General features: G+C 38.0%; 1 protein-coding gene across 4 annotated transcripts in view; it reads right to left on the reverse strand.

Moving 5' to 3' along the window:
• The window catches only part of LOC150084345 (cell adhesion molecule Dscam1-like), a 229,453-nt gene that overhangs the window by 53,410 nt on the left and 150,432 nt on the right, over nucleotides 1-25,611 (reverse strand). For all 4 annotated transcript variants that reach the window (XM_090375981.1, XM_090375980.1, XM_090375984.1 and 1 more), the window contains 3 exons: nucleotides 25,127-25,258; nucleotides 15,386-15,550; nucleotides 7,668-7,738 (listed from right to left, as the gene is read on the reverse strand). In XM_090375981.1, coding sequence (XP_090232107.1) covers nucleotides 7,668-7,738; nucleotides 15,386-15,550; nucleotides 25,127-25,258 — 368 coding nt within the window. The remainder of the gene's footprint in view (nucleotides 1-7,667; nucleotides 7,739-15,385; nucleotides 15,551-25,126; nucleotides 25,259-25,611) is intronic.

Below are 25,611 nucleotides of genomic sequence, written 5' to 3' on the forward strand. Positions count from 1 at the left end.
TGCAAGAAATTTTGGATATATTTAGGAAGATGTCCACGTAAACCAAGCAGGTATAGGTTTTGAAGGATTCCATAACGCCATGCCGTATCGTAAGCTTTTTCTATATCAAAGCAGATCATGACGTGATGTTCCTTTCAGATGAAGGCATTCTGTATACTGTTTTCTAATTTTATAAGTAGGTCTAGTGTTGAGCGATTTTTCCTGAAACCATGCTGTGCCGGGTCGAGAAGATTATTACTGTTCAAATACCACATTAAACGAGCGTTGATGATTTTTTCCATAACTTTGCCTAGGCAACTTGTTAAAGCAATTGGACGGTAGTTGCGTGGATTGGAAAGATCCTTTCCCGGTTTTGGGAAGGCCAGAATTATTGCATGATGCCAACTATCTGGAAACTGGTTTTCTAGAAAGATTTTGTTGAACAGTTCAAGTAATGCCATTTGGGATTGGCGGTCAAGTTCCTTTATCATCATGTAGTGAATTTGGTCTGGTCCTACAGCGCTTTGCTTTGTCTGCGACAGAGCTGTTTTTAATTCATGGAAAGTTAACGGAAGGTTGTACTGTTCGTCATTTCTTGTGGAAAAATTCAGTTTGTGTTTTTCTATTCTTGCCTTGTATATTTGAAAATTAGGAGTATATGATGTGGTTGCTGATGTTTTGGCAAAGGTTTCACCCAGTGCATTGGCTATTTCTGAAGGCTGTGCGGTGATTTGTCCATTCCAGTTTAGGATTGGAGGTGGATTAATCTGGTATCTGCCATTCATTTTTCTGATTTTATTCCAGACAGTTTGAGATGGTGTGGAACTTGTTAAAGTGGATGCAAATTTTATCCAGGATGCTTTGCTACTGGCTCTTCTAACATACCTGGCTCGCGCTCGTGCCTTTTTGAATAATACTAGGTTCTCTGTAGTGGGACATCTTCGGAAATTATTCCAGGTTTTATTTCTCTCTCTTTTAGCGTGTGAGCATTCTTCATTCCACCATGGTTTTGGATGTCTTGGAAGGTGTGGTGATGTTTTTGGAATAGTCTGCTCAGCAGCTTGGATTAGTTTATTTGTTACATATTGTACTGCTGCATCTAACGGTTTTTGTTTGATAATATCTGCATCTAATTTTACAATGGATTTATACTTTTCCCAATCCGCTTCATTTACTTTCCATTTGGGATTTCTACATGACTGACATGTGGTTCCTGATATCATGGAAATGATTATTGGATAGTGATCGCTGCTGAGAGGATCTCTGTGTACAGACCAATCAAGTATTGGAAATAATGTTGGAGAGCATAACGATAGGTCAATAGCTGTGCTGTTTCCCGATGGAAGATGCGTGTATGTATGTGTGCCATCATTCAACAGAGTTAAGTCATTCTGTTCTATCCATTTTTCGATCTGTTTTCCTCTCCGGTCTACGGCTGTGTTTCCCCATATAGGACTGTGTCCATTGAGGTCTCCCAGTATACAGAAGGGTGGAGGTAACTGAGTTAATATATCTTCTAAGTCTTGTTGTTGTAATTCTTGGTTTGGGGGAACGTAAATTGTTATAATGGTTATGAGAGATTTAATGGCTATGCGTACTGCAACCGCCTCAAGGGTTGTGTTTAGTGGAAGAACTTGGGAAGGAATGTGTGAATTTAACAAAATTGCCACACCACCATGGGTCGTGCCGCCTGTTACTCTGTCTTTACGGTATGTGATATAGTTCTTTACTGTGGGAGAGTCTTGAGGTCTGAGATATGTTTCTTGCAGGCAAAGACACAGCGGGGTATGCTGTGCAATCAGATCATATATATCATGTATATTAGTGCAGAAACCTCTGCAGTTCCATTGGATTATAATCCCCATTATTTGGTTTTCGAGAAAGTGTCAGACTGTTTCTTAGCTGTTGCTTTAAGCTTTTCAAGTTTATGTTTTTCCTTTGGGAAATATGGTTTGCCGGTATCCATCTCTTCTTCCGCAAAAATCTCTAGTACTGATTCCTCTGCTTGATTGGTCAATTCTGTATCCATTTGTTCTGTTGGCTTCTGGCTTATGACATTACGTTTTTCTGTGGCTTTTGTTTCTGAGTGTTTTGCATTTGGAGGTACAGATAGTGGTGTGTTTGTGACTTTCTCTTTTTGTTTTGGCTGGGATGTGATAAGTAGACCTCGTGCCCAGTCCGAAATAGACTTCTTTGGGGGAATCGTGAAATCTGTTTGCGTCTCTATTGTACGCCGATTCTTTATGACCTGTGCATAGGAAGGTCTGTTTAAAATAGTCGGGAGTACAGTTCTCTTAGCTTCTTGGTATGTGACGGAGTGTTCTACTTTATATCGTTGAATCTGCTTTTCTCTTTTCCAGAATTCGCAGTTCTTAGAATAGGCGGAATGATCCCCCTTACAATTTGGACACTTTGGTTGCTCGGCTGGACAGTTCTGATTGGTATGATCTTGAGATCCACAGTTGGAACAGATAGGAATTCCACGGCATGCCATTTGTGAATGACCATACTTTTGGCATTTAAAGCAGCGGAGAGGATTCGGAATGTATGGTCTGATGTTACAATTTAGATATCCGGCCTTTACCGATGTAGGTGGTTTGGGAGTGTTAAAGGTCAGTATCAAATTTCTAGTTGGAGTAAGTATACCATCTCTAGTAACATTAATCCTTCTCACAGCAATGACACCTTGATCTTCTAGCTCATTTTTAATTTCTTCTTCTGAGACACTAATAAGGTCCCATTCAGAAATTACTCCTTTTGATGTATTCAGGCTGTTATGGGGAGAGACTGCTACTGGGATCCCTCCAAAAGTTCTCATCTGAAGCAGTCTTTCTGCATGTTTGGCATTGGCTGTCTCGACTAAAATGTCGCCTGATTTCAGTCTCTTGACATTTTTTGGTGTTCCAGCTACACTTTCTAGACATTTTTGGATTACAAATGGCGACAGTTTTCCCAATGGCTGTTCTGATGTTGAATGAAGGACTAGAAAGGTAGGTGCATGAAGCGATGTTATGTCCTTTTTTTGTCTTTTGGTAACATTTGTCTCGTTATCTTTTCTCGTTATCTTTGTCTCGTCATTTTTCCGACTCAAAGGAGTCGGATCTTTGGGATCTGTGGTTGTGGTATTTGGATCATTCATGTTTGCTCCTTTTAGCCCTGGGAGTGAGAGCTTTTCCTCCCAGGTTTCCGGCCCCGCCACGGGGAGGCAGGAGCGGTGCCACCTAGTGACCAAGCAGAAGTTGATTAGTAGTTAGTAGAACTAGAAAATAAATAAAAGAAAGGTGTCTTTCCTTTCTTAGGATTCTTTGTGCTGATACTTTTCAGCAACTATATATATATATATATATATGTACAATAGAGAATTTTCTTTAAACTCTATAAATGTGTATCACTATCACTTTAGAAATCGCTTTATAATCGCAGAGATATCGCCTGATCACTAGAAACGCTTGGCACTCGGGGCCAGAAATAAGGGAATACAAGGTAAGTGGTATATTTAATATAGTATTGGTATTAGTAATATCAAATTATGCAAGACTGATTTGAATTTATGCTCCTTCACATGTGTAGTCTGAGCAAGAAGGATGCCATCAGCATTTGAGCTTACTCAATCCATTCAAAGTCTTAAACACCTCAATCAGATCTGAATACTGAAATTTGCAGAACTGAAGCCTTTCCTAGTAAGAGCACCCTGTTGTTCCCCTTGCTAATCTTGTTTATTTTCTCTGCACCCACTCCAAGAGCTTTCTCTGCACCCATTTTTTCCTAAAGTTAGGTCTCCAGGCCTGTATACAGTACCAAGATTAACATTAGCATAGGCACATGATGCAAGAAAGCAAGCTTATATAGCATCAGCCAAAAAAAAAAAAAAAACCTTATTTCACCCATCCACTCGCTCCAAATGTTTGTCAAGTTCTGCCTTGAATCTATTTAAGCTATCAACTTCTATAACAACAGATGGAAGTTTGTTCCACCAATCAACCACCCGATGGCTAAAGGAAAACTTCCATACATCTATCCTACAACCGTCTTTCCTCAATTTGAATTATGCCCTCTCAGGCATAAATTCAAATTGAGAACTTCCTTGGACTCAGGGGAGGTACCCATGTACTGGAGATGTGTAAATGTGACCCCAATTCACAAAGGAGGATCAAAGGGCGACACAAGTAATTATAGACCTGTTAGTTTAACTTCTGTACCAGGGAAATTAATGGAGGCACTGGTTAAAAAAGCAATGCAGGATCATCTAGACAAGACGTCAGTTATAGCTCGGACACAGCATGGCTTTGTTAAGGGGAACTCTTGTCTGACCAATTTGATTGGATACTATGATGTGGTCACAAAGGAACTGGATGCTGGGAATAACTTTGATATCATATATTTGGATCTTAGAAAGGCTTTTGATACTGTTTCACATGGAAGACTGCTGCACAAATTGGAACAGTGTGGCATTAGAGGCAAATTGCTGCTATGGATAAAGGTATAGACAGAAACTGGTAATCAATGGACACTGCTCTTCGTGGACTAATGTTATTAGTGGAGTCCCTCAGGGTTTAGTGTTGGGTCAATTGCTGTTTTCTGTATTTATAAATGATATTCATGATGGTATATCAGGTTTAATGTTCAAGTTTGCAGATGATACAAAGGTTGTTAAAGACACTAATGACAGTACACTGCTGCAACAGGATCTAGAAAAGTTGAGCAGATGGGCTGAGAGGTGGCAAATAAAGTTTAACATTGACAAATTTAAAGTACTACATATGGAAAGCAGCAACCCCAGAGTGACGTATCAACTCTGTGGTATTATACTGACAGTGGTAGAGAATGAAAAGGACTAGGGGGTAATTGTGCAGGCAGATATGAAGTTTTCTGAGAAATGCAGACGGTCTGCAAGAGTAGCTCATGGTGTCTTGTCAATGACATACAGGAATTTTTCTAGCAGGGATAAGGAGGTGATTATCCCCTTGTATAAAGCAATGGTCAGGCCACACCTTGAGTACTGCATACAGGTCTAGAGGCCTCATTTTGATATCATATACTTCTCTGTACTTGTTCCTTCTCTGGAACAAGTACAGAGAAGGGCAACAAGATTAGTGAATGGAACGAAGGGTTGCTCTTACGAAAGAAGGCTTAAGTTTTGCAGATTATAGTGTCTGGAGACTAGGCACCTGCAAAGTGATCTGACTGAGGTGTATAAGGCTTTGAATGGTTTGAGCAAGCACAATGCTGATGGGATTCTTTCTCTTGCTCAGATTCCGCACCCGAGGGGGCATAAATTCAAATTGAAGAAAGACAGTTGTAGGATAGATGTGCAGGTTTGCCTTTAGCCATCGGGTAGTTGATTGGTGGAACAGACTTCCACCTTTTGTTGTGGAAGTTGATAGCCTAAATAAATTTAAGGCTGAGCTGAACAGGTATTTGGAACAAATGGAGGAGTGAAATGGGAGTGGTTTTTTTTTTTTTTTTTTTGGCTGATGCTGCATAAGCTTGCTTTCTTGCATCGTATGTCTCTGCTAATGTTAATTCTAACTACCCGCTGGTTAAAGGCAAATTTCTGCACATCTATTCTACACCTGTCTTTCCTCAATTTGAAACTGTGCCCCCCCTCAGTAATCTGAGCAAGAGGAAGAATCCCATCAGCATTCAGCTTGCTCAACCTATTCAAGGCCTTATACACCTCAATCTGAGGACCTCGCAGGTGCCTACTCTCCAGGCACTGCAATTTGCAGAACTTAAGCCTTTCTTGGTAAAAGCATCCCTTCATTCCCCTCACAAATCTTGTTGCCCTTATTTATACTCGTTCTAGCAACTCTACATCATTCCTAAAATGAGGCCTCCAGACCTGTACACAGTACTCTAAGTGTGGCCTGACCATTGTCTTGTATTGTGGGATAATCACCTCGCTGTCCCTGCTAGGAAAATTGCTATATATATCATTGACAAGACTCCATGACCTGCCCTGGCAGCCCATCTGTACAATTCAGCAAACTTCATATTTGACTGCACAATATCTTTGAGTATATCCCGTTTCAGTATACTGTGTTCACTGCCACACAGTGGCTCTTTTATCTGCAGATTCTTAAAGCATGAAGAATCACTGCTGAAAATCATATCAAGAGTAATGCTTTCTCTTGTTGCCTCTCTAACATGCTGGTGTCCTTCAGAAGCAAGTGGCTATTCCAGTGTTGGGACAGGCACACTGCATTAAAAAGTAACTGTTTTGAGAAAGAACAATCCAAATTTGAATATATATTTAGGTAAGTAATTAAAACATTATTATCATTCTTTTTTGAACACCTCTTACTTTTTTAAAAAAAAATAAAGAAAACTGAACACAATATTATCCATTATTTTAACATTGTTTTTTTTAATATTTTTATCCTCAAACAAGCACATCCAAATATTTTATGTGAGAAAGTACATAAAATAATCTGTGAATATTTGTTATCTGATTCTTCAATGGCCAAACTTCCTTTATTCTAACAATCAATGATACAGATAAAAAATGAAAACTATACTGAAGGAGCACTAACACTGAAATTAACATCACTTTAACAGATATTTAAATTTTTAAAATTGTCTGTAACATCAGCAAGTTTGTTAGAATCATGTACTCTTTATTTATCAATGATATTGATGAAGGCATATCAGGCTTAATATCCAAGTTTGCAGATGATACAAAGTTTAGCAGCGTGGTTAATTACATATTGCAATATGTCATTGGGTCTATTGCTATAGCAATAGATCCTATTGCTACTGCAATAGGTCTATAAAAAAATTAGATAGATAGGCTAAGAAATGGCAACTGAAGTTTAACACTGATAAATGCAAAGTACTGCATATGGGTAAGCAGTAACCTCAGAGTAACATTCTAACTATGTGGTACTACACTCAGGATAATGGAAAATGAAAAAGACTTGGGGGTGATTGTGCAGTCAGATATGAAGTTATCTGAGCAATTCAGACAGGCTGGCTGCCAAGGCAGCTCATGGGGTTTTGTCAATGATATACAGGAATTTTGCTAGCAGGGATAATGAGATGATTATCCCATAGTAAAAGGCAATGGTAAGGCCACTGCTTTTAAAACACATTAAAGCACATTACAGGTCTGGAGGCCTCACTTCTTGAAGGATACGCTGGAACGAGTACAGAGAAGGACAATGTGAGGGAAACAAAGGGTTGCTCTTACCAAGAAAGGCTTCAGTTATGCAAATTGCAGTGTCTGGAGACTAGGCACATATGAGGTGATCTGAATTAAGGCTCTGAATGGATCGAGCAAGCTCAATGCTGATGGGATTCTTCCTCTTGCTCAGACTACACAGAAGGGGGCATAAATTCAAATTGAGGAAAAACAGTTGCAGAACAGATGTGGGGAAGTTTGCCTTTAGTCTGCAAGTGATTGATTGCTGGACAAACTTCCATGTGTTGTTGAAGAAGTTGATAGGTTAATAAATTCAAGGAAGAAGTGGACTAACTATTGGAGGGAATGAATAGGTGAAATGGGGGGTTTATTTTATTTTATTTTTTTTTTTGTGGCTGATGCTGTATAAGCTTGCTTTCTTGCATCATTTGCCACTGCTAATGATAATGCTAAATCTTATGTGCTGATGATATGATAATGTGTCTCAACAACCAGAATGACATGCACACTTCATCACAATTTCAGTAAGCTAAAATACAATTCTTACCTTCCACGTAACCCTAAAAGCTGTTGAACTTATTGGCTCAACACGAACGTCTAATGGTGCCCCTTCAGGAGCTAAAAATTTAAAACAGAAACAGACACCTGCATTATTGTATATTTTAATCAATATAATCAGTTTATTCATGCCATAGAATACAGAACAAAAAAATATCTATAAAGGTCACATTCAGGAAGGTTCAGGTTTTTCATATGAAAAGTGAAAGCCATAAAATATTTATTATTATTTATTACTTAAATTAACTACTCTTATTAATAATTAGTTACTAATATGCTTTAATCTCCATTAACATACATTCCTGAACTTTTCAGTACAAAGTTGGACACTATTACAGAATGATGATGGTTGGTACTAAAAGAACTCAGTGGCCATCTCCTTCACATCACTATATGATTTTAACCATTCCTTAAGAGATCCTAAGATGTGAAAGTAGCAAGAAAATGCCAAGGACTACTGTATAGTCCCAATACTTTCCATCACAACTAGTTTAAAGTTGATAAATTTTAGAAGTTTATAAATATTAAGACATATGTGGTGTAATCAACTAAATATTAACAATTACAATGCTTATACCACAGGAAGGATATGCCTGATACTAGCATATGAAGGATATGCTAGTATCAAGTATTAGTTGTAATGTTTAATCTTTAGTTTAATGTTTCCTACAGAGAAGACACCATTGGGGAGCAAATAGAGCACCTTCTCATATTTATTAACAATGTTTAACTTCTGGGCAAACCAGAATCAAAAATATTTCCCTAAAAATGCACATCTGAAAGTTCATCTTTTATAGTCAGTGATCATTCAGAAACAAGAACCAGATAGTCACCCATCACAGCTTAATCCCACCTTTCTTAGTATGTCTTTTCCATTGACTGTATGGTGTGACCTCTCCCCATGCTCTTCACTGCCACCATACAGATTTGGTCTAAAAATATCCAGGTAAGAGATCAAATATGGAGCTTAATTGATATTTTTTCTAATTTTCAATCAATCTGTCAGCTATTTCTTTGTAATTTTTAACCTTGCAACTTTATCAACATAAAGGGGCACTCCACCTTGAAAGCTTCTTGTTATTTATTTTAGTTCTTTTATTCATCAATCTTATCAGTTTTATCTCTCTCTCTCTTTCTCTCTCTCTCTCTAGTAGTAGTGTTAGAACTAGCTATGTTTTAACTCAAAGTTTTAAATCCCATTTGTATTTTCTGTTTCTTTCTCCATAAACACTGAAGAAATGTACAAATCTTATGAACCATGCTAATTTTCAACCACATGTAAATTCTGTTCAAAATCCAACTATTATGAAAAGTAATGCTCTTATTCCTCTTACTGCTTCAATGAGAAAAAAAAAACATACAGTCGAACTTGGTTATAATGAGCACGGAAATAACAAGATCACAGCTGTAATGAGCAAAAAGTCATAATGATTTTAATTTACATGTATTCCGATACAATCACTCATTGCTATAATGAGTGTACTACAAGGATATACCATACAAATTTTGGTAACTACGCAAACATTGTGTTGGTCATTCTTAATTGCTCAGGTGGTCGAAAAAACCCAATTCTTAGAATACACAAAAATGAAAGGGGGGCTTAGTTTTTATGACCACCCGCATCAGATTAGAGGCCGGTTTATGACCTACCTTGTCCTTTCGGGGACGGGGGCTATACAATAGTGCATTGGCATTTTGCTTGTAATTTCTATGGTCGTATCACCCTATTTACAGATTGTCTTGTATTCACTAAACCATAAATTTATTTTGGGGCTTCTAAGAATTTTGGAAATGTTGATTGTTTGTATGCAGATCACTTTAATGTCATTTTAAAGTAAAATCAGTTAGAAAAAACCTTTCCTTCGGAACATGTCTACGAACAAGGTTTAGGGTTTTTGTTCAAGGTTTAGGCCTAAATGGATGTCAGATGAACTAATGAGACATATGGCAGAGAAGAAAAATGCATGGGATACATATAAATTAATGGGTGGCATGGAAGCCTATGATAGATATAAGCAGGTCTATAACCAAGTCACAAAGGAGATTAGGCAGGCAAAGGCAGATTATGAGAAATCCCTGGCAAAGGATACAAAGAAAAACAACACAGTTCTTTACCTACGCAAACTCTAGAAGGAAAGGGATGAATCAGATTGGTCCACTGGATATTGATAGTTCAACTATTGATGATCCTGCTCAGGTGGCTAACAAACTAAATGAGTATTTTGCATCTACATTCACCCATGAGGAGTTATTCAGGGAGGGGAATGCCAGAGGTGAGTTAAACTCTGGCAGTGAGCTGGATGATTTTGTAATAACTGAGAGGAAAGTGGAGGAGAAATTGTTGAAGATAAACATAAAAAAGGCACCCGGAGTGGACGGGATCTTTCCAGTTATATTAAAGGAGGCAGCAAAGGAAGTAAGCAAACCCTTAGCCATAATTATGAGAGCTTCTTTGGACTCAGGAGAGGTACCCATAGACTGGAGATGTGCAAATGTGACCCCAATTCACAAAGGAGGATCAAAGGGCAACACAAGTAATTATAGACCTGTTAGTTTGACTTCTGTTCCAGGAAAATTAATGGAGGCACTGGTTAAAGAAGCACTGCAGGATCATCTAGACAAGACTTGTTATAGCTCAGACACAGCATGGTTTTGTTAAGGGAAAGCCTCGCCTGACCAATTTGATTGGATACTACGATGTGGTCACAAAGGAACTGGATGCAGGGAATAACTTTGATATCATATATTTGGATCTTAGAAAGGCTTTTGATACTGTTGCACATGGAAGACTGCAGCACAAATTGGAGCAGTGTGGCAATGGAGGCAAATTGCTGCTATGGATAAAGGGATGGTTGAGTGGGAGAAGATAGAGTGGTAATCAGTGGACACTGCTCATCGTGGACTAATGTTATTAGTGGAGTCCCTCAGGGTTCAGTATTGGGTCCATTGTTGTTTTCTGTATTTATAACTGATATTGATGATGGTATATCAAGCTTTATGTCCAAGTTTGCAGACGATACGAAGGTTGGCAGGGTTGTTAAGGACACTAATGACAGTACACTGCTGCAACAGGATCTAGAAAAGTTGAGCAGATGGGCTGAGAGATGGCAAATGAAGTTTAACATTGACAAATGTAAAGTAATACATATGGGAAGCAGCAACCCCAGAGTGACGTATCAGCTCTGTGGTACTACACTGACAGTGGTAGAGAACGAAAAGGACCTGGGGGTAACTGTGCAGGCAAATATGAAGTTTTCTGAGCAGTGCAGACGGTCTGCAAGAGTAGCTCATAGTGTCTTGTCAATGATATACAGGAATTTTTCTAGCAGGGATAAGGAGATGATTATCCCCTTATATAAGGCAATGGTCAGGCCACACCTTGAGTACTGTATACAGGTCTGGAGGCCTCATTTTAAGAAGGATGTAGAGCTGTTGGAACGCGTACAGAGAAGGGCAACAAGATTAGTGAATGAAACAAAGGGTTGCTCTTACGAAGAAAGGCTTAAATTTTGCAAATTACAGTGTCTGGAGACTAGTCACCTGCAAGGTGATCTGACTGAGGTGTATAAAGCATTGAATGGTTTGAACATGCTCAATGCTGATGGGATTCTTCCTCTTGCTCAGAATAATCATTTGAGAGGGCATAAATCCAAATTGAGAAAAGACAGATGTAGGATAGATGTGCAGAAGTTTGCCTTTAACCAGCGGTTGGTTGGTTGGTGGAACAGACTTCCATCCTTTGTTGTGGATGTTGATAGCCTAAATAAATTTAAGGCTGAGCTGGACAGGTACTTGGAACGAACAGAGGGGTGAAACGGGAGCATGTTTTTTTTTTTTTTTTTTTGGCTGATGCTGCATAAGCTTGCTTTCTTGCATCATATGCCTGTACTAATGCTAATGCTAACAAAAGCAAGTCTCTCTCTCTCTTTCTCTCTCAATTCATGAAAAAGTCAATTATTCATGAGTTAGAATGCAGTTCAAAAAATGTTGTTGAAGTGTGTAAAAAGTTATTTTTTGTCCTCTTTAACAGTATTGACACTGTGGAAGAATAAACATGTTTACATATCGGCACTGGAAAAGAACATAACCGAAAAAAAGAAAAAATTTAGAAAGTGCAAGGTTACAAACATCAGTGAAGCATTGCTTTAATGGTTCACTACACAAAGTGCTGGATTTTCAATAGACGGTCCAATCTTGAAGGCTTGAGCAGAAAAATTTACTAAAAAATTTGGATGTGATGATTTTGTATCTAACAACGGTTGGCTGGATCGATTTAAAAACCAACGTAACATCATTTATGCAAAAATTAGTGGAGAATCTTGATCTGCAGATTGTTATTTGTTATTTGGTTTTTTTTTTAGGAGCATTAGCAACTAAGGCCATATTGCTCCGGGGATATGCGGTGGTCATTCCCTGACCTTTCCACATCCTCCGTATTTGGTGGATACGGGCTCGAACTCTGGTCTAATCAAGAAGCGTGTGCTATGCACTGCTGCTCCTGCCCACCTGGCTACGGAGGTGCCTGATCTGCAGATCCAGTAATTGGCAAATGAATGGATTGACTGTGTTTGGGCAGAAATCAGGAAATATTTCAATGACAAAGACATCTACAATGCCAACGAAACAGGAAATTGTGTTTATTATTAATTAGTATTGTTTTTAATTAAGGAGAAATAAATTGTGTTTAGTATTAAGTGTATGGTTTTAAAATTACAGACAAACAAACTGTTTAATATTAAGTGTATTGTACTTTATACAAGCATATTAATACAAATAATATGTGGGTCTATACTAATATTATTTTTTCTCTCTAATATTTCTTTTGTTTTTTGAATCTATCTTTTTATCAAGTTATTGAGAATCTAAAAAAAATAGGGGGTAGATTTAACTCATCACTGATATAGTGAGTAACGGTTATAGCGAAGAAATTTTGTAGGGTCCTTGATGCTCGTTATAACCAAGTTCAACTGTACTTGTACAAAAAAATTGTCTTTAATTTGATGAATCATGTTCCTACATATGTTCCACCTAACCCTGGCTGAATTTGTCAGGAATTTAACTAATTTTTGTTTCCCATTCAATTACAAGAAAATTCTCATAAAATTCTTTTGGCTAAGAGGCCAATCAGCTCATCATGGCTTCTTTAACCTCTTCATCAGGTTCGTATCTGTTACCTTGAAGACATTCTTTAAGCTTCTGGAACAAAAGATTTTGAACAGGCTAAGAGTAGAAAACTTGCTTCTTGTCCAAGCTAGTGGTGCAACTTTTGCCCATCTCTACTCCCACCTCTGTTAAAGCCCAATGGGTCTTTTGCCACTTCAGCTAAAGATAAAGCCAACCTGCTAGCATCCTACTTTTCTTCTAACTCTTGTATTGATGATCTTAGTAAACTAAGTCCTACCATTCCCAGTATACTCCATTCAATGCCTCCTGTGATCTTCCATCAATAGAATGTCAGAAGAACTTTGAACAATCTTGATGCCAAGAAAGTGCCATGTCCTGATGGTATTTCTCCACTTGTTCTCAAAACCTGTGCTCCTTGGCTGGGCTTACTCCTATTTTGTGTCACCATTTTACACTTTCTTATTCCACTGGTTTTTTCCCTTCTGCTTAGAAATTTGCTCATATCCAGCCAGTTTATAAGTAAGTAACTACAGATAAACTTTCTGAGTCCAATGTAAATAAATTTTTGCTATCTAATTAATCAAATTCTGCTTAGATTAAATTTACAATTCCTGATGAATCAAGATGATACAAGACGATTCCTTTTAAATCAATTATATTTAAAAATTTACAATTATGCATTCTTCTGATGCTTATTTCACAATAATGCATAAGGAATTTCCAAGTGAACCTGTATATATAATACAGAACACCTTAATGGAACATGGGAAAAACTAAGGCAGGAGTTTATCTACACATATCAACAAAGACATCATCAAATTAACAGTACCCAATCCAATAGACATGTCAACAATTATGGCAAGTGTCTCTGCATGTTTCTCCTTTGTCCTTCAAATTTTGCACAATCACTTTCCCAACCACTCATCAACAATCTGATGGAATTCAGATCAGGACTGTCAGCAGACCCTTCTAAATATTAAATATTATGTTGCTACTGGTAATCACTGATCTAAAACTTTGTGTGATATTGTTAGAAAATGGTAAGAGAATTCAGATTTATGAATACATTAAAAAGAAATCATGCACCATGCATGTTTAAATTAAAATTTTTTTTAATGTACTTTATTATAAAAGTACACAAAACTGCTGAGAATTTTCTGTCTTCTTTGCATCTAGTACTGCACAATTTCTCAACATAATTATATGATAGAGTTTAAGGGTTATTAAGTGTTTACTTTATAACCCTTAAAATTACTTTTATTTTTTTTTCATCACTTCTTTGCTGTCTTTTTTTCTGAATTTTCAGCATTTTTCGGAATCTTTTCAGAATTTTTTTTTTTTTTTTTTTTTTGCATCTAGTGTTGCACAATTTTTTAATATAATTATACGATAGAGGGTTATTAAGTACTACTATTCTCTGGCTTTTATTTTTTTCATCACTTTGTGGTTCTTGACTAGATGAGACATAAGTGTATGAAATCCTTCATTTTGTTATTTTTTTTTAACTTTCACTCTGTTTGATTTACAAATTTTCACCATTCAAAAGTGCTAGCTGCTGAAGAGAAAAGGTAGTTGCAGCATGCTTTGTGTATTTTCATAAGTGTTTTCCCCGTAAAACTTCCTTCAAGTTGAACACAAAGTAATGTACAATATGTACAAATGTAATACCTGCATATTTTGCCCTTCACATACATATTTTATAAAAATAATGCGGTTATCTATTGGATGAACCGTTTACTTGGTTTGGCGTTTACTGGCATTTACAACTGTGATCATAACATACCATTATTTGATGGAAGGGATCCCCTCATAATAGGTATTGAACAATGCTCCAATACTTGGATATAAGCACTGTAAAAAATAAGTTTTCCTATACCCTTATTATAAATGCAACCCTACACCAATGATGACATGGAAACTTCACTATGATCTTGAAGATAATAAGGATGAAATTATTCGTTTTTTTTACTGCCCATTATACTTTTGTACACAAATGTTTGCCATTTTTTCATGGTTGCTATAATGCCTGCTTTGATTGCTTCTCATTCAATATAAGTATCCCCTACTGCTTATTCCGCTGCTGTTTTGCCTGAAAGTATCTTCATTATCATTCTCAAGATGATACCAACCTTGGAAAACATATCTTCTGAAATATGTGCATATGGAGCTGTACCATTCCACCATCAGAGTTGCAAATGCATCACAGAAAGCTCAAATGAACAAACAAAATGCTGCTGAATTTCAGCCATTTCTGCAAACATGATCCAACACTCATACCTCCTTCACAGGTTCAACCAGCTTTTATACACAACCTCCAAACAACTGTTACATACTTTTCACATCTTCTTTCTAGACCATATACATCATTTATACATAGTAATCTTTGCAGATGTTAATAATTTTGATAACTGATATTCTAAAAAAAAAAGCAAATGGGGCCTCTAAATATCTAGCTAAAGTTAAGGAAGAGAGATTAAAAAAAGAAAGTTTTAAAAATAAATTAAACAAGTTTATCATTTGCTCAAAAAACTAAACTAAAATACACAAACAATTTTAACTATTAAAAAAGTCACATTTACACACCTTCTTCCACTGTTCTAAAGGACACAGCTTGGGATGGATCACCAAGTCCTACATTATTCTGAGCTAAAATCTGTACTGTGTATGATGTACCTGGATGCAAATTATTCAATGAAACAGAAGTTTCTACTGCTGGCAAAGTCACTTGGTGAAGTTTCCCTCTTTTCTCTGTAAATATATTATTTATACATAAATAATGGTTATTATCAAGGAGTAACCTTGTTCCTCCTCCATAATAACCATTATTATTAGACAGAATATGCATTAAATTATGTAATTTATTTAAAATTATGCAACAGATTTAATTGAAATTATGTAAGTTCACTTAAAATTATGTAATCATTAAATTGTTTAATTGATGTATGAAATTATGCAATTTCATGCATACACTTTCTTTCTGGCTTTCAAAAGGATTTGAAAGAATTTTTATTAATATTTTTATTTTATTAATATCTCAAAGAATGAATTTTAATGAATTTGAAAATGGATTTTAGAATTCATTTCAAAATGCCACAATTCTCCAATTTGTTGAGCCGTCTTATGTGCAAGAGTATGCTTGGTATGCTTTCCAGAGAAAGAATACCAAGAGGGTGTAGAACAGTGTATGTTCCTGGACTCTGTGACGAAACCACTGAGTTGCTCCGGAAATGTACACAACTGTTTGAGGCCAACCCATTTGATGTAGAGACCATTGAGGCTGGAGATCAACTAGTGACAGCCACGGCATGCGAAAAAAAGTAATCAATGAATTCATCTCCTGGAGAACATAGACATGTCAAAAGACAGTCATGCTGCATGGACATGTCAAAAGATAGTCATGCCGCATGGACATATGACAAAACACAACAATGATCCTATGACCCTGAAGCAACATGTGAACATAACAGCTAACCAAATTGCACATGAACTTTTTATGAATGGAAAGACAAAGAAGAAAATTCAGAGAACCAAGAATGACAGGAACCACTACCTTGAAACTAATGAACTTAGTGAACTTAATCGGAACTCGAATCTGGCATCCACAAGTTAAAAACGAGAAAATCTGCGGGATCAGATGATGTCCGAAATGAACAAATTACACTTTGGAGTTGGAACCAGTAAGTGAGTTGACCTTTTTAACAACTGTCTCAAAGAATGTCAGATTCCCAAGATACAGTTAAAATCTAAAGTCATAGCTATACTAAAGCAAAGGAAGGATGAAAACAACCCAAAGAACTATAGGCCTATTGCCTTGCTCTGTCATTTATATAAACTTGGTAGGAATATTGTTCCTACCAAGATGTAGGAACAATATTCCATGGTAGGAGAGATTTGCGATTTGTACAGAGTGAACAGCTGTTTGGAAGAAAAGTAATGCCGAGAGCGAAAGAGAAAACCAAGTTTTTTAGATGCAGAGGAAGCAATATTTGTAACGTGATTGTGAAAAGACAGATTAGAAGTCAGGGTAATCCCCAAAAGAGATATACCATCTTGCCTAGAAATCGGAGTGTCACCAAAGATAAGCATAGGAGCAGAAGAATCCTTTTTGCGAGATATAAGACAAAACTGAGTTTTAGAAGGATTGAAATCAACTAAGTTGTCTCTGTCCCACTGGAGAATTACCTGGAGATCGGAATTTAAGGATTTGTTAGAGGATATTTGAGAAGTTGAAGAATTTCTCAAGGTTTCTGAGCATTAGTGGAGAAGTTGAAGACAGAGAGCCATCTACCATCATCCTCAGTGAGCGATCAGAGAGAAAACTGGATAACCAATTACAAAAAACAGTTGGCAAACCATAAGGTGGAAGATTGTTTAGACCTTTATGCCAAACATGATCGAAAGTCTTTGAGATATCAAGAGAAACTGCTTATGTTTCACCGAACTTTTCCATTGAATTTGCCCATAAATGGGTAACATATAAGTCAGAATATCACCAGTGGATTGACACTGATGGAATCCATACTGGCGATCGTTGATCAGACGGAAGGTTTCTAGGTAGTTTAAGAGTTGGCGGTTAATTGATTTCTCCATTACTTTAGAAAGAGTAGAAGTAACTGCAATAGGACGATAATTGGATGGGAAGGATTTGTCACCCTTTTTTTAGGAACTGGCTGGATATGAGCAAATTTCCAAGCAGAAGGAAAAACACCTTTGGAATAAGAAAATGAAAAAAGGTGGCAAAGAACAGGAGTAAGTTCAGGCGCACAGGTTTTGAGAACAAGTGGAGAAATACCATCAGGACCTGGAGCTTTCTTAGCATCAAGATTCATCAAAATCCTTCTGACATCCTTTTGACGGAAGACCATCAGGACCTGGAGCTTTCTTAGCATCAAGATTCATCAAAATCCTTCTGACATCCTTTTGACGGAAGACCACAGGAGACATAAAATGGAGCGTGTTGGGAATGGTGGGAGGTGTTTTACCAAGATCATTAATACATGAGTTGGATGAAAAATGAGATACTAGCAGGTCAGCTTTATACTTGGCTGAAGTGACAACAGAACCATCTGTTTTGACAGAGCGTGTTGGGAATGGTGGGAGGTGTTTTACTTAGATCATTAATACATGAGTTGGAAGAAAAATGAGATACTAGCAGGTCAGCTTTATACTTGGCTGAAGTGACAACAGAACCATCTGTTTTGACAGAGGTGGGAGCAGAGATGGGCAAAAGTTGCAGCCAACAGCTTTGACAAGAGACCAGAATGCTCGGCTACCATTAGGGCAAGAAGCAAGTTTTCTATTCTTAGCCTGTTCAAAATCTAGTTTGGACTGATTAATAACTGCTTTACAATTGTTGCAAGCTTTGGTGTTGGCAGAAAATGAAACTGAAGAATTGGAAACAAGCCAATTACGATATGCAACATTCTTCTCTCGAACATCCTTAGCACATTTTTTGGAAAACCAAGGTTTAGATAAAAGATGAGATTTAAAGTGGAGTGTGGGATAAAGGATTCCATTCCTACAAGAATAATTTCACTGACACAATCTGAGCAAACGTTGACATCAGAAGTTTTGAAACAGTAATCCGACCAGGGAAAATAAATCTCGCAGGTCATCCCATTTTGTATTCTTGTAATTCCAAACAACACAAGGTTGGGAATAGCCATGAGATAAAGGCTCCATTGGAGAAGAGACAATCACCAAGTTGTGATCTGAAGTGCCTAAAGGACCACTCACTTCGACAGTGTAATTAGAAGGGTTGTTTGTGAGAAAAAGATCAAGTGTGTTGGCTGTATGGTTAGGATTGTCCAGTATTCTTGTAGGTAAATGAACAATCTGTGCAAGGTCATTAGTAATTGCAAAAGCCTCAGCATTTCAACAAAATCGGTCAGTGTGACTAGAAAACGGAAGCCAGCTGGAGTCGTGAACATTAAAACCTGTTAAGAAAGTTGGACTGGAGAAAGTTAAGTTGAAAAGAGAGGAAGTCAAAGAGCTCCAAGTGATTAGTGGAGTTGGGAGAACAGTAGAGACAACAGATGAATTTTACAGAATGAGGTAGAGAGATTTTAAGCCAGAGAAGATTGAAAAGAGGAGATTCCAAATTACCAAGTCTCTGACGGGGAATATCGGAACGGACATATGCACAAGTACCACCTTTGAAGCAAAAGGAATCATGCAGCGAATAATTTTGGCAACTGAGATGTGCAGTGGTTGAATCAACCGATAACTGAGATTCTGTCAGAAAAAGTACTTGGGGTTTGACAGACTGTAAGTGGAAATGGACATCACTGAGAGTAGAACTGAGACAACGTATATTTGTGAAATGGACTAGGAAGTGTTTAGGAGGTTTAGATCTTTTCGCAGATAAGCTTACTTTATTAGTTTGACAATTCTTGGTGTATTCGATAGTAAGAAAAAGTGCTGTATGAAGTAATGAAATTTTTGGATATTGCGTACACATGGTAAGAATAATTACCCAGATACTTGACATGACATGGCCTCAACAATGCCCCCTGTATACACGCTAATTGAACTCCCTCCAGTCACTATCTGGCAGAATAGAGGTAGCAAGATTATTAACTAGCTGATCCGGAAGCCTCCTAAAGAGTTACCAATAAGTTAGATCTGGTGTACTAACTAGCGGCCAGCCTGCGAACACTTTTAGAGCTGTACCCTTGAAATGTAAGGAAGACTGGATCTCACCATGATGTCCATCATAACCTCAAAAGTCATCAGTTATATTGCATGATAGAAGAGATGGGGAAGGGTTGACCTGAACTTAGCTCTGGAAACTAAAAATGGGTTCCACCACTTCAAGCTTCCAAAATGTAATAGAAAATGTAATAGAAAGGTCAACTGTCTATCAAATACAAGCCTGAAAAATCTAGTCTTGGATATACTACTGGAATAGCATTTTGTCCAAGTATCAGTTCAGGTTCAGGGTGAGGGTTATGTTTGCAACAAAAATGTACACAAACCATCTTTTGTAGGGAGAACCTGAAGTCATTATTCAATGCCCATGAGTTCAGATGATCAGTGGGATGTTGCAGTTGTCTCTAGATTACCCCCATATTGCATGATTGAGAAAATATGCTAAAATTGTCAACACAGAAGGCACTGCTTACAGTTGGAGAAAGTTGTTTTGTAATGGAATTTACTTTGATGGCAAAAGGCATAACACTTAAAACTGATACTTGGGGTGCTCCCTCCTCTTGCCAGAAGGGTAGATTCTACACAAACTTGGAAGGAACAACAGGATAAAAAATTTTAAATAAAAGCTGGAGATGACCTCTTAGCCATGACTTGGAGATCTCAAATCTCCAAGTCATGTCATACGCTTTTTCCATATTGAAGAACATGGATACCAGTTGCTCTCATTTTAAAAAGGCATCTCAGATAGCTTTCTGCAATCTAAATAAATGGTCCAAAGTAGACCTGTTCCTTCAGAAGCTGCACTCCACTGTGGAGAGGAGGCCCATTCACCACCAAATACCATATAAGGCAGGCACTGACCATTCCCTCCAGGATTTTGCACAGACAGCTAGTCAGCACTATACAATGGTAGTTAATCGAGACTTTGGGATCTTTTTGATCTTTTCCTGGCTTAGGAAAGGCAAGCACAATTGCCTTATGCCAGGAATCTGGAAAATGCTCCTCTAAAAAAATTCTATTATACACAAAGAGAAATTGGTCCATGGATTTTAGCATTAGTAAAGGCATATGATGCAAGAAAGCAAGCTTATATAGCACCAGCCAAAAAATTAAAATTTAAAAAAAAAAAACCTTCCTGTTTCACCCATCCACTCACTCCAAAAGTTTGTCTAGTTCAGCCTTGAATTTATTTAAGCCGTGAACTTCCACAACAGATGGAACTTTGTTCAGGAATCAACCACCAGCTGGGCAAATTTCCACACATCTATTCTACAACTGTCTTTCCTCAATTTGAATTTATGCCTCCCCCCAGGTGTGGAATATGAGCAAGAGGAAGGATCCCATCAGAAATGAGCTTGCTCAAACCATTCAAGGCCTTATACACCTCAATCAGATCACCTCGTAGGTGCCTAGTCTCTAGACACTGCAATTTGCAGACTTAAGCCTTTCTTTGTAACAACAACCTTTTGTTCCACTCACTAATCTCATTGCCTTTCTCTGTACTCATTCCAGCAGCTCTACATCTTTCCTAAAATGAGGTTTCCAGACCTGTATGCAGTACTCAAGGTGTGGCCTGAGTACTGCATACACTGCCTTATACAAGGGACAATCCTAAAATGAGTTCTGATTTATTATTCCTAAAGACATTCTGATTTACTGGCCCAATCCATTTCTCTGTATAATTGTTCATTGTACTCATCACAGTCATTAGGCCTATAACAAACTCCTACCCTCGTTTTTGCTTTCCCAGTGCTTATATCACACCAAACTGACTCAACATTGCACTGTCCATCTATGTCTAATATTAAGAGTAGGAGACCAGCAGAATTACTTAACAAGTACAGGTCACTGTTGAACAAAAGCCGAGAATTAGGGTTGAATTTGAAAGTGTCTGCAATTCTGCCCCGACACGATAGGAGGGAGTATATGATGAGAGCCTTGTCGATCAATTCGGCCCTGGAAAGATTGTGCAAGACTCAAGGGGTAGAATTTTTTTCAGCCTGGACTGTACTTGTTAACAGGAGAGATTGCTTCTACAGGGATGGGATACACTTAAATAGAAAGGGTGCAAGAATATTTGCTGATGCTATCGAGGCAGTGTTAGGTGGGTCGGAAAACTGCTAGCTTGGGGGGAGACAAAGACCAATAGATTGACAGTAGCCACTGGCAGAGGTGAAAGAGATTCTTGCACTGCTTCTATTAGAATGAGCAGAAGCCTGAAAAACAAGATGCATGGTATTTCAGAGACTGCTGGGAGCCATTGCGGTACAAGTAAACACATGGGTTGTGTTAGGGTAGCTAAGAATAGAAACAGGTGCAGGTATACTTGCGTGTACACCAATGCTAGGAGTTTAGTAAATAAATTTGATGAATTTGAGGTATTGCTCAAAACATCAAAGGCAGATATCGTTGGGATATCAGAGACGTGGTGTCACACAGATATAAGGGATGCAGAACTGCAATTTGGGGAGTAAGTCTACAGAAAGGATAGACAGGATAGGAAGGGGGGAGGGGTTATGCTATTAGTTAAGAAACACATAAAAACCAAGGAAGTGAAGCCAGTCGACATCGCTGGACAGTGCAGTGTTGAGTCAGTTTGGTGTGACATAAGCATTGGGAGATCAAAATTTTGAGTAGGAGTGTGCTATAGGCCTAATGACTCTGATGAGTATAATAAGGAACTGTACAGGGAAATAGAGTGGGCCAGTAAATCGGAAAGTCTTATAATGGGAGATTTTAATTTCCCAGATATTGACTGGAATTTGGGGGCTGGTTACTCACGCACTAGCAGGGCTTTTGTGGATTTATTGGATGATTGTTTTCTACATCAGCATGTTCGGGAGGCAACTAGAGGGAGTAATACTCTTGATTTGATTATCAGCAGTGATTCTTCATGCATTAAGAATCTGCAGATACAGGAACCACTAGGTGGCAGTGATCACAGTGTGCTGAAGTGGGATTTACTCAAAGAGGTAACTACCATTAGGGGTAAAGGGAAGGGTTATTGCTTCCGTAAAGGCGACTACGATGGACTGAAACAGTATTTAAATTCTATACAGTGGGACCAACTGATGATGTTACCAACAGCAAATTCAAAATGGGAAGCATTCAAAGAACTTATCTTGGAAGCTACTAGGCTTTACATACCAACTAAGAAATATTGTTCAAGGTTTAGGCCAAAATGGATGTCAGATGAACTAATGAGGCATATGGCAGAGAAGAAAAATGCATGGGATACTTACAAATTAACACATGACACAGAAGCCTATGATAGATACAAGTTGATATGCAACCAAGTTACAAAGGAGGTTAGGCAGGCGAAGGCAGATTACGAGAAATCCTTGGCAAGGGATGCAAAGAAAAACAGCAAAGAGTTCTTTACTTATGTAAACTCTAGAAGGAAGGGGATGAATCAGATTGGTCCACTTGATATTGATGGGTCAACTGTTGATGATCCTGCTCAGGTAGCTAACAAACTAAATGAATATTTTGCATCGACATTCACACATGAGGAGTTATTCAGCAAGGGGAATGCCAGAGGTGTATTCAACTCTAGCAGTAAGCTACAGAATCTTGAAATAACTGGGAGTAAAGTGGAGGAGAAACTGTTGAAGATAAACACAAGAAAGGCACCCGGGGTGGATGGGATCTATCCAGTTATATTAAAGGAGGCAGCAAAGGAAGTAAGCAAACCCTTAGCCATAATTATGAGAGCTTCCTTGGACTCAGGGAAGGTACCCATAGACTGGAAATGTGCAAATGTGACCCCAATTCACAAAGGAGGATCAAAGGCTGACACAAGTAATTATAGACCTGTGAGCTTAACTTCTGTTCCAGGAAAATTAATGGAGGCACTGGTTAAAGAAGCACTGCAGGATCATTTAGACAAGACTTCAGTTATAGCTCAGACACAGCATGGTTTTGTTAAGGGGAAGTCTTGCCTGACCAACTTGATTGGATACTATGATGCAGTCACAAAAGAACTGGATGCAGGGAATAACTTTGATATTATATACTTGGATCTTAGAAAGGCTTTTGATACTGTTGCACATGGAAGACTGCTAGACAAATTGGAGCAGTGTGACATTGGAGGCAAATTGCTGCTATGGATAAAGGGGTGGTTGAGGGGGAGAAGACAGAGAGTGGTAATCAATGGACACTGCTCATCGTGGACTAATGTTATTAGTGGAGTCCCTCAGGGCTCAGTGTTGGGTCCATTATTGTTTTCTGTATTTATAAATGATATTGATGATGGTATATCAAGCTTAATGTCCAAGTTTGCAGACGATACAAAGGTTGGCAGGGTTGTCAAGGACACTACTGACACTATGCTGCTGCAACAGGATCTGGAAAGGTTGAGCAGATGGGCTGAGAGGTGGCAAATGAAGTTTAACATTGACAAATGTAAAGTACTACACATGGGAAACAGCAACCCCAGAGCAACGTATCAACTCTGTGGTACTACACTGACAGTGGTAGAGAATGAAAGGGACTTGGGGGTGGTTGTGCAGGCAGATATGAAGTTCTCTGAGCAGTGCAGACGGGCTGCAAGAGTAGCTCATGGTGTATTGTCAATGATATACAGGAATTTTTCCAGCAGGGATAAGGAGGTGATTATTCCATTGTATAAGGCAATGGTCAGGCCACACCTAGAGTACTGTATACAGGTCTGGAGGCCTCATTTCAAGAAGGATGTAGAGCTCCTGGAACGAGTACAGAGAAGGGCAACAAGATTAGTGAATGGAACAAAGGGGTGCTCTTACGAAGAAAGGCTTAAGTTTTGCAAATTACAGTGTCTGGAGACTAGGCACCAGCGAGGTGATCTGATAGAGGTGTATAAAGCCTTGAATGGTTTAAGCATGCTCAATGCTGATGGGGTTCTTCATCTAGCTCAGAAAAATCACCTGAGAGGGCATAAATTCAAATTGAGGAAAGACAGATGTAGGATAGACGTGCGGAAATTTGCCTTTAGCCAGCGGGTGGTTGGTTGGTGGAACAGACTTCCATCCCTTGTGGTGGAGGTTGATAGCCTAAATAAGTTTAAGGCTCAGCTGGACAGGTATTTTGAACGAACAGAGGGGTGAAGTGGAAGTGGGTTTTTTTTTTTTTTTTGGCTGATGCTGCATAAGCTTGCTTTCTTGCATCAAATGCCTCTACTAATGCTAATGCTAATGTCAACTGGATGCACTTCCTTAGATTTTATGTGTTTCTTAACTAACAGCATAACCCGTCCTCTCTTCCTATCCTGTCTATCCTTTCTCTACACATTGTACTCTCCAAATTCCCATTCTGCATTGGTTATATCTGTGTGACACCACATCTCTGATGACCTAAAAATATCCACCTTCAATGTCTTGACCAGCACTTCAAATTTATTTACTATACTCATAGCACTGATGTATATGCAAGTATACATGCACCTGTTCTTACTTTTAGTTACTCTAACACAGCCCATGTATTTACTTGTTTCATGACTCCCAGCAGTTCCTGAAATCCCCAGCAACTTGCTTTCTTGGCTGCTGCTCATTCCAATGGAAGCAGCACAAGAATCATTTCCACCTCTCCCTGTGGCTACTGTTAATCTATTAGTCTGTGAATCCCCCCAATAATTATATTAAATATACATTAAAAAGCATTAAAAATCAAAACCAAAAACATTAACAGATAACCCACCATCATTTCTCCAATATCTAATCACGTAACTTTCCACAACTTCATCATCAACTACTGATGGTTGCCATGATAATCGTGTGGAACGACTTGTAACCTCAGCTGTTCTTACACCTGTAGGTGGTGCTGGAGGCTCTGTAATATATGAGAAATATATTCATTCTATTCTGTAAGCCATAGTATTTACATTAATTTTATATAATACTAAGCAATTCATGAAATTTTACTTTGGGTCTTAATATTACAGCATTCCACTTAAAATCTGGAATATTATCTATTTGCAAGTAAATGTGCTAAGGAAAAAACACATGCTTAAATAATCTTATAAATAACCCATAATCTAAATATCTAGTGTTTTTCCAGCATCAACACCACTTAACTAATATTAATTTTAAAGTTTCACAGAAAAAAATTCATTATAAAGAATAAATAAACAATAAAACAACATTTAGGTACAATTTTAATTATCAACTTGTATGCATGATAAG

This window comes from Mastigoproctus giganteus, chromosome 6, assembly GCF_048544385.1.
Source record: "Mastigoproctus giganteus isolate SK-2022 chromosome 6, ASM4854438v1, whole genome shotgun sequence".
In the NCBI taxonomy this organism is placed as follows: Eukaryota; Metazoa; Arthropoda; class Arachnida; order Uropygi; family Thelyphonidae; genus Mastigoproctus; species Mastigoproctus giganteus.